The sequence below is a fragment of the Frankliniella occidentalis genome, unplaced genomic scaffold, assembly GCF_000697945.3.
Source record: "Frankliniella occidentalis isolate FOCC.00 unplaced genomic scaffold, Focc_3.1 Scaffold99, whole genome shotgun sequence".
Lineage (NCBI taxonomy): Eukaryota > Metazoa > Arthropoda > Insecta > Thysanoptera > Thripidae > Frankliniella > Frankliniella occidentalis.
In genome coordinates, this window is record NW_026267228.1 from 382,170 (window position 1) to 390,995 (window position 8,826).

At 51.9% G+C, this 8,826-nt stretch overlaps 3 protein-coding genes across 3 annotated transcripts in view; 1 reads left to right on the top strand and 2 right to left on the bottom strand.

Moving 5' to 3' along the window:
* Positions 1-8,826, top strand: part of LOC113202900 (gustatory receptor for sugar taste 64e-like) — a 15,089-nt gene that overhangs the window by 1,081 nt on the left and 5,182 nt on the right. The window lies entirely within an intron of this gene.
* LOC113202901 (gustatory receptor for sugar taste 64f-like) lies at positions 5,118-7,318 on the bottom strand. Its single transcript, XM_052269697.1, has 8 exons — positions 7,169-7,318; positions 6,734-6,925; positions 6,244-6,356; positions 6,002-6,172; positions 5,753-5,910; positions 5,521-5,680; positions 5,355-5,444; positions 5,118-5,269 (listed from the first exon to the last, which is right to left on the bottom strand). Exons 1-8 carry the CDS (start codon positions 7,239-7,241, stop codon positions 5,216-5,218), a joined length of 1,011 nt encoding a protein of 336 aa, XP_052125657.1. The 5' UTR covers positions 7,242-7,318; the 3' UTR covers positions 5,118-5,215.
* Positions 7,479-8,114, bottom strand: LOC127749845 (uncharacterized). Its single transcript, XM_052269703.1, has 2 exons — positions 7,997-8,114; positions 7,479-7,922 (listed from the first exon to the last, which is right to left on the bottom strand). The coding sequence occupies exons 1-2, from the start codon at positions 8,079-8,081 to the stop codon at positions 7,693-7,695; spliced, it is 315 nt and encodes a 104-aa protein (XP_052125663.1). The 5' UTR covers positions 8,082-8,114; the 3' UTR covers positions 7,479-7,692.

The window sequence follows — 8,826 nt, forward strand, 5'->3', positions numbered from 1 at the left end:
GGGGGAGAGGGGTGTCTGCGGAAAGGGAAAAGGGTGGGCGGGCGATTGTCGCGATGGCCAGACAGGTCGAGAGGCGGCTATGCTACGGCCCGGGCGCGAGGTTGGCGGGTTGACAACATGATGGCGGGGTGTAAGTGGGGGCGGGGCGAGGCGGCGGGAGGGGACGGCGGGCACTCAAGCTCGCGCGGCCGGACACGGAGGATCACGTGACCACACGCGACGACGAGACCCCCGCTAATCAGTTGGCGGCGCGATGCCCCCGACCGAGCTGCTGCTCAGCCGTTTGCCTTTAAGCCGTACGCATTACGGGAATTTCTTCGATAACAGTCAAAAACATTTGCGCAGGATTACGTGAAATTACTTTGGGATTACGCGGTGGCATCACTCGTTGGCGGCCGGCCCCTTTGAGTTCAACGACAATGACGACAGTATAACCAATCTCGATAACGCATTCTCGTGAACGACAGGAGGCCGAGATGCGTCTCTACCGGAAGGAGCTCCGCGCCGACTCGGCCGTGCTGATGAAGATCAGCGCCCTGGAGCTCATGAGCAAGGAGTGTAGGTGTGCCGCCCCGTCCCGGTAGCACTGCGCCTGGCGGGGGACTGACTTGTCTCTCTCGTCCGCGCAGTCTCGGCCACCTCCCGGCCCGCGGCGGGCGGCGGCGGTGGCGTGGCGGGGGACGTCGTCGGCGCCCTGCTCCCCCGGGTGGCGGACGACGGGGCGGCGGACCACCCGGACCAGCCGCCGCCCTGGGATCACGGCAGGAGCGGCCGCGAGGGCGGCCGGCCGCGAGCGTTGACGGCGATCTGGTGAGCGCCGTGGCCGTTGACCGAGGGAGGAGGCCACCATGCACGACGCCTAGGGATTTAAAATTTTCAAACCAACTAAAAAAACAAAACAATCACGTTTTTTACGGAAAGTTTTCCGTGAAAATTTGAAAAAAAGGAGAAAATAAGGGTCGGCTTTTTTCAATATTTTCGTTTGTTTCACTGTTTTTTCGGTTTTCTCCGCAACTTTTCCTTCCGGCCTCCGAATCGCCAACGACACCCGCCTCTAACCTCCGTCACCGCGCGTCTTCCAGCAGCGCCAGCGCGCTGTCGCGGCACCAGGAGGACGTGCTTCTGGGGCACTCGCACCCGGACTCGTTCCGCTCCGCCATCCGCCTCGCCTGCGTCATTGGCCAGGTCTTCTCCGTGCTGCCGACCTCCACGCGCCCCGACATCGTACCGAGGTGACGGAGCCTCATTCACTCTCTCAAACTGCAACCTCGCCTCTGTGGTTCTTCCACCACAATAAACGCTCCCCCGACGCTGAAAAAAAATCATTGTTCCAACGACCGTCGTGTTCTTTAGCCGGGTTGTTGGTAACACGATGTTGCTAGTCGTATGACAGCCGGTGGTTGTGCTACGAACCATGTCGTTGAGCCAGCATATTCTGGTCGTTGGAATAGCATCCTATGTTCCTGAAGCCATTCCAAAAACAAAATGTTGTTGGAGGTGCCAACTCACGTCGTTGGTACAATGATTCTTTTTTTCTTTTTGCGTGGAGGTAACGTATGAAACATCGCACTGTTACTAGCCTACAAAGCGAGGGGCGACCACACAAATTTTTGGTGTACATAGATATCTGGAGTATTTTTGGAAAGTCTGGAATATTTTTGGAAAGTCTGGAATATTTTTGTATAATTTTTCAGTGTGCACATGAAATATCCAAGTGGTCCACCCCGAGGGGTCGACTACTCAAATTCATGGTGCACGTGGGAAATCTGGAATATTTTTGGAATATTTTTCAGTGTGTACGTGGATTATCCAAGTGATACACCCCTCGCTACGAAGTCGACTTCGTCCTTTAGACGCCGAGAGATTTAAAATTTTCAAAACAACTAAAAAAACAAAAAAAACAAAAAAAAACAGTTCTTGGTTTACAGAACAAATACTTCGTAACTACAGAGCAGTTGATTCGGAATTGCAAAGTATCGCTTTGTAATTGCAACCAAGCAATGCTTCGTAGTCTACTAAGCATCCAAATCATTTGCACTCTGCGAAGCGCCTGCAAAGCATTGCAAGAAACGCTCCCGTGTCCTGGCCGAGCCCCTGTGGCTCCCAGGGTGGGCCGCCACGCGCACACAGCTGCGTGGCGGGTCGGCCTACCCTGCGCGCCGCGGGCGCTGACGCCCACCGGGAAACGTTCCGATGAGGGTTCTGCGTGATCGGTCGCCTTATCGCTATGAGGGTCTGGCGCGTCGTTGTAGGTTCCACTACGTGTCGCTGCGGGTCCTGTACTGGGCCGTCGTGACGTTCCTGCTGGGCTTCAACGCGGTCGTCGCCGTGGTGAACGTGGTCGAGGCGCAGTCAGGACGGAACAGCATCGTGGCCTCGAGTGAGTTTGTGACTTCGTGTGTGGATCTCAATAGGGCGGCGACATTGGCCATTTGAAAACTGAGCTTCCGCGCACGTATCGGGCTTTTCAGAACGGACAATAATATGCTGTGGGATTGCATATTCGTTCGAGTCACGGGGGTTATGGTGCCTCACGGGAGAAGGAAAGACGCAATCCAGCTACACTGTTGTGTTCGCTCTAAAGGACCCGTTACAAATTTTGGCCAGCTATAAAGATAATGCTAAAATTTGGGGGTTCAAAAAAGGAAGGTTCACGCGAATTGGACACTCTTTGTGTCATTCCATGTATCAGGTAATTACATTTTCTACGTGAGCGCCTTGACGGTGTCCGTCCTGTACTTCCGCGTGGCGCAGCAGTGGCGGGAGCTCTGCCTGTGCTTCCTACGCGTCGAGCACCGGATGCGGCGCTTCGGCTACCCACCGCGCCTGCGCTGTCGTCTGCAGACCATCACCGTCGTGGTGCTGAGCCTCGCCCTCACCGAGTACTCCCTGGCCATCGTCAGCGGCGTCTTGGCCATGGACCTGGACAAGCCTGTCAACGAGTTCTTCAAAGATTACTACCATGGAAACTACCCGCAGGTATAGGCCCATTGATTCTGTCCTCCTGGCGCAGGGCTATGCGATTATTCGATTAATCGAAAACTTGATTAAACTTAACGTTGGGCCCTTGATTTTGATCACAGCAATCGAAAGTCGTTACTGAGCTCGCGATTAACAATTATTCACAAGTTAACTTACGTTAAATTGGAGTCAGTTTGATCTTTCAAGTGATACAATAATTCCCTACAGATTGGGAGTTCACCTTAACTCCTCAAAAACAAATTTCAAAAACAAACCACCAAAAAAAAAATAATTGATTAAAACCGATCAAATGTTGATTATTTGATTTTCAATTACAAGTAACTGAATAGAACCATATCTCGATTAAATTGGACGATTTCAATTAGTTTTGATCCTTGCTGAATCAAACGAACCGTCTGACCTTGTATTTGTATGATTACAGAAGTTTACTTACTCGCTCGTCTATTCGAATCCTCTCGCCCTGATTGCAGATACTCTTGCTTATCCCGTACAACCCGATCGTATTGCTGGTGTGTCAGTTGGTAAACGCCATTGGCACGTTTATGTGGAACTACAATGACATGTTCGTCATGCTTATCAGCGTAGCCATTGCTCAGAAATTTAAGCTCCTCAACACGAAACTCTACGAGCTCCCAAAGAAGGCAGGTGGCTTTTATTTTTCTACACAGTAACCCCTTGCATTTTTATATAAGACTTTTCTTCTGAATTACCGTCAGGATAAAACGAGAGAATTTTGGAAAGAGGTCCGGGAAACGTATAATTCCCTATCCTTGCTGACACGAGAAGTGGATCAAATACTAAGCGTACAAATTCTTTTCTCTTTTATGAACAATTTGTACTTCATTTGCATACAGCTCCTTCACACTGTCAAGTTAGTAACAATTGTTCTGCGTTCAGTATTAGTTTCAAATAGTCGTTTTCATTTCGTTTTTCTGATTTACAATTCAAAACAAAATTATTTTTTCTCCAGACACGAGGATAACTCTATCGCCAAAAACATTTACTTCGTATTTTCATTTGGACTGCTATTATTGCGCACAGCATGCGTTTCCCTCTGTGCTGCTTCCATCAATGACGAAAGCAAACAAGTTCGGAAGTTTCTGTATTCTGTATCGTCGCGAACTTATTGCGAAGAGGTCGACAGGTTCATCATCCAAGCGACGACGGATGAAATCGCTCTGACGGGGCTCAAGTTCTTTAGCCTCACGAGATCATTTCTACTCACTGTAAGAGTTCTAAAGCATGTCTATTAAACTACCTCACCGAAACAATTTAAAAAAAAAAACTGTGGTTTTGTTTTGCAGGTTACAGGGACCATAGCAACCTACGAGATTGTACTTGTTCAGTTTAGTGGCAATCAAAAAACAGTGTAACGATGACTTACGTCAAACCCCTTCCGAAACCATATGTGGTCGTGGACGCGCTTTCTAAAAGGCATTTATCATACATGGCTGTGATACATTTATTACCTTTGTGTCAACGACTGCGTGCCCTTTCATACATCGGTGTTGTTGTTGTACTTTAAATTGCGAGAGCCGGCGCACGCAGAGGCGACGCGAGAAGAAAAGGGAAAACGAGACATGATTGGGCATCGATCTGTGCCTTAATTGTTTTTTATTGTAATCACACACCGCGGCCCCTGGCCTTGCTCATTGTGGGTTCAACGAGTGGGTTCCACTTCCGGCGAGCTGCTGTGCGTCACGCCACGAGCCGCGCCCGGCAGTAAACAAGCAGAGCGCCCCGCGGACAGGTTGGGCGCCCTGCTCAGCCGCGTGCTCAGCCGTGCTCAGCCCTGCCTGGCGGCCGGATCCGGAAAGCCGAGCGGCGGCGCTGCTCGTGTGCGTCTCTGTCAATCACTCTCGCGCCGCCGCGGTCGATAGCAGCGGCCCTCTCTGCGTCGGGCCGCCCCCCCGTGGGGCGCGGGCCTCGCCCGAGGAGGACGACGACGAGGAAGACGACGAGGACGGCGACGGCCGTCGGCGGCGGCCTTAGGAGACGCGTCGCGGCCATGGGCCCGGCGGCACAGGTAATTAATTAATCATGAAATAACGAAGCCTCCGCACTCTGCCAAATTGGGTGTCGCAACAACCTGTCGCTTCTGTTGTGCGAACCTCACGAGCGCCGACAACTACTTGAGAGGGGACGCTTGTGACAGCTATGAAGCTGCGGGCGCCGTAGGGATCGCGCTGCGGTTGCACACTGGATTTGACAACGTCTGGATCTCGCGGGAGTGTCACCGGTTGAACTCCATGAGGACTATTTCGTAACTCGCAATGGTGCCCGCCAGCTGCACAGAAAAGGAAAAGTAATGATGTTCACTGAGCATCGGAAAAATAAATATGCGACAAACTTCTGATGAGAATGGATTTTACCGTGAGCAACACCGATCGTGTTACGGTAAAGAATTTCATTCCGGTGAATCCCAGGTCGTCGTGGCATGCTTGCATGGCGAATCGATGCACCTTTGTTGGCCAACGTTTTCAGGATTAATTTTTTATTGCAAGTTTTATATATGTTATATGCAGGGCACCGCCTTACCTCATCACCGTAGTAGTCGGTGGGTACTAAATGAAGACTGTTTCTTATGCAAATGTTTTCCTCGTATACAGAGGCCAGAGACAAAGTGGCCACTATGACACGACAAATCCAAAACGACATCGAGAGGAAAATGTAGACTCTTTTAAGAGTATCTATTTCGCTGAAATAATATTAAGAACATGATAATGGTTCTGCAATAAAGAACAGAGATACTTAAAAATCTTTAATCTACCTGTCAAGCAGTAGTAAAATTCCCCCGCAGACAAACCAGAGGCCGATAGCATAGGACAGCAGGACGTGTGGCCCCAGGATTCGGTCTAAGTCCGATATGAGGACTACGACGTCGTTGTAACTCTCCCGCACCCTCCGCCAATCCATCTCTGTCATTTTCTGAGTGTCCGGTGCAGGAAGGAGTAGGTTAATTACTGCATGACGTGCGGCGCTATTCCAAGCGGTTGTTGCCCAATGCCCATACCCCTACCTCGTACTTGAGCTCCCCAATCTTTTTATTTATTGATTTGAATTTGGCCGCGGCCGCTGCTCCTATAGCCCATAGGATGAGGTCGGTGTAGGTGATCGCAAGCTTTGCCTGCGCCTTCGTCCAAAATACCCAAATGACTAATGCGATGTTGTACACAGGAATTATCTTCATCTAAAGATAGGAGGGAAAGTTTTTATAAATAAGTATTTGGCTGGTTAAGTGATGTGAAAAAACGCGCCCACCTGTGGGAATGACTCGTAGTAAAACTTTTCGACGAAGTCACCGACCCCATCGAAAGGCCGAGGGTTCTCCATCATTTTGGCGATTGATGGGACCGCATCCACTGCCATTTCAACTTGTCGACAAATAGATTTTTGCAAGTTAGTTACTGAATATAAACCCACCAACACTGAAAAAGGAAGTGTAACTGGCATGCATATGGTTGTGTTTAACTATCTTGCACACTCTCAGGTGGTCGGCTGGAAATTTGAACACTTAAAAGTGTTGAACAGTAGATTTAAACACTTGAAAGTGTCCAAAGCTTCATGACCAGCCCTTAAGTTGAACACTTCTAAGTGTTCGCTTTTACTGTTGAACACTTAAGTGTTCAAATGTCGAACAGTTTAAAGTGGGCAACTTAGTGTTGAGCACTTATATGCGCACGCCAGCTGCTCACTTTATTTGTCAGTGAAGGCACTTTGCCTGAAGCGAAAACTATGACATTGTCATCACCAACAAATGTGGCCAAGATGAATACGGCCGTCATTGATCGAATGTAGGAGCCGAAGGAGACAGCGTTAAAGCCCTCAGTCGCAAGGCGTCGCTCCACGCGCTGGAAGCCCGCGCAGACCCGGTGCCAGCGCCGCGAGAGCCTCAGGAACAGGAAGAGCACGGCCAGCACGGACGACGTGTGGACGATGTTCCCTGCAGCACAACGCGTCGTCACTCGAGGGGCAGGGCGAATGGCAGTCGCTGGTGGTGGCCGACGGAAACTTGGTACTTCACTCAAAATCCAAAAAAATCACCCCCCACCCCCTACCCAAAAGAGCTTCAACAACAAAATCACCCATAAAAAAAAAATCACCAGATTTGGTTTTGTACAATTGGGAGAACAAATCAGAACAATTACTGTATTTATTGTAGAGAACCACTCCGTGGTGGCGTCACCTTTGATTCCGTTGACGAACTTGACGGAGGTAGAGAGATCTTCCTCGTGGCTCAGCACCAGCAGCACCGACATGGCGACGAACGCCAGCGCTGAGACGATGAAGTAGATTGCTCGCGGGGAAAGCCACCGGAACCTGCGTACCAGCTTATCTCGACCACTTGGAAAAGCACACGACAGCTTGTCGATCTCTCGGCTCGATCGCAAGAAACAGACCAATAATTTAAACTGCGAATCAGGTCGATAAAATGAAATATCAGCGTTTTCGAAACTGGTTTACTTTGGCGACCAGCAGGGAAATTAAGAGGGGTGTGCGCGGATGTCACTGCAGGAGTCCAGGCGAAACCACGTGACCCCATGATATTCGCACCCCAAGGTAGAAATATCACGTGGCTCCTATCGACCCCGAGATACTTGTGGGACCCCATAATATTATTTGGAGGGCCAAGCCCCTTATAGAGATTGCGCCGATTGCGTTGTATGCTTAAAACCTTATGCCGTGGCGTTTACCAGGCAAACATGGTTGTTAGGTTGTTGGTTCGCGCGAGGCACCAGGTGTTGGGGGTTGGTTCACTCGCCTCGGATTCGGGCCGCTGCTGCACGAGAAGATGCCCAGGACGTGGCCGACGAGCAGGGCCGGCCGCAGCGCCCACTCGAGCGTGTCCTCGTGGCTCGCGGCGGGCACCAGCTGCTCGCGGCCCGTGGCCCATACGGACCCGGAGAACGGCCGGAGCGGCGGAGAAGGCGTCGGCAGTTCTGGAACAGGGACCGGTCGCCGTCAAGGGAGCAGGGTGATTGTGACCGACGCGTGTCACTGGTCGGGCACGTACCACCGCCGGGGATCGGCTTGATCGGCTTCCTCGGGCGCACCTGCTCCAGGCTGCGCAGCGCGTCGCCGAACAGGCTGATCGCCATCCCGCCGTCCTCGTCGATCGCGGCGCGGAGGGGCACTTCGGCGACGTGGCTCGCGATACCGTCGACTGGGGCGCCGGGCCGCCGCGCTTCAGAGGGCACGGCGTTGCCATCCCCACAATTGAACGGCAGGGGGCTCTTATTTTGCTAGCTATGATGGAATGGATTGTGTACTCAAGCGCAGAGGGGGTAGTGGCGGACGGCGGCATAACGTAAACGCTTCCGCGTCGTAAGGAGGTTGTTGGTTTGGTTAAGATGTTGTTGTTCTTGTTTGTCGATGTGTTTGCAGGGCCCTCGTCGTTGCGCCGACGTTCCGCGCAGATGAAGAAGCACTCGTCGCTGCTGCCCGACCTCTTCGGGAGCGGCGGCTTTGCCGGCCAGACGCCCGCCAGCGACCAGAGCCTCCTGACCGCGCCCGCGCACCCGGACTCGTTCTACGCGGGCGCGCGGGCCGCGGTGAGGATCGCACAGTGCTTCTCGCTCATCCCCGTCAAGCTGTCGCCAGGGAGGGAGCCCAGGTGAGGGGACGACCGGGGCACTTACTACGTTCTCCTCGGGCACGGGGATTCTTTTGGATAAAAGAAAGTGAAACATTTTTGCGCCCATATACAAGTATAATGTACAGAAAAATGCTTTCTTGCTATGCTTGGGCCATGCCAACCCCTGATGGAACTGCGGGATAGGATCCGGACACGACATTCATCCTGGATGCATCCTGGCGCGTCCTCGCTCTCCTATGGCGTCCACG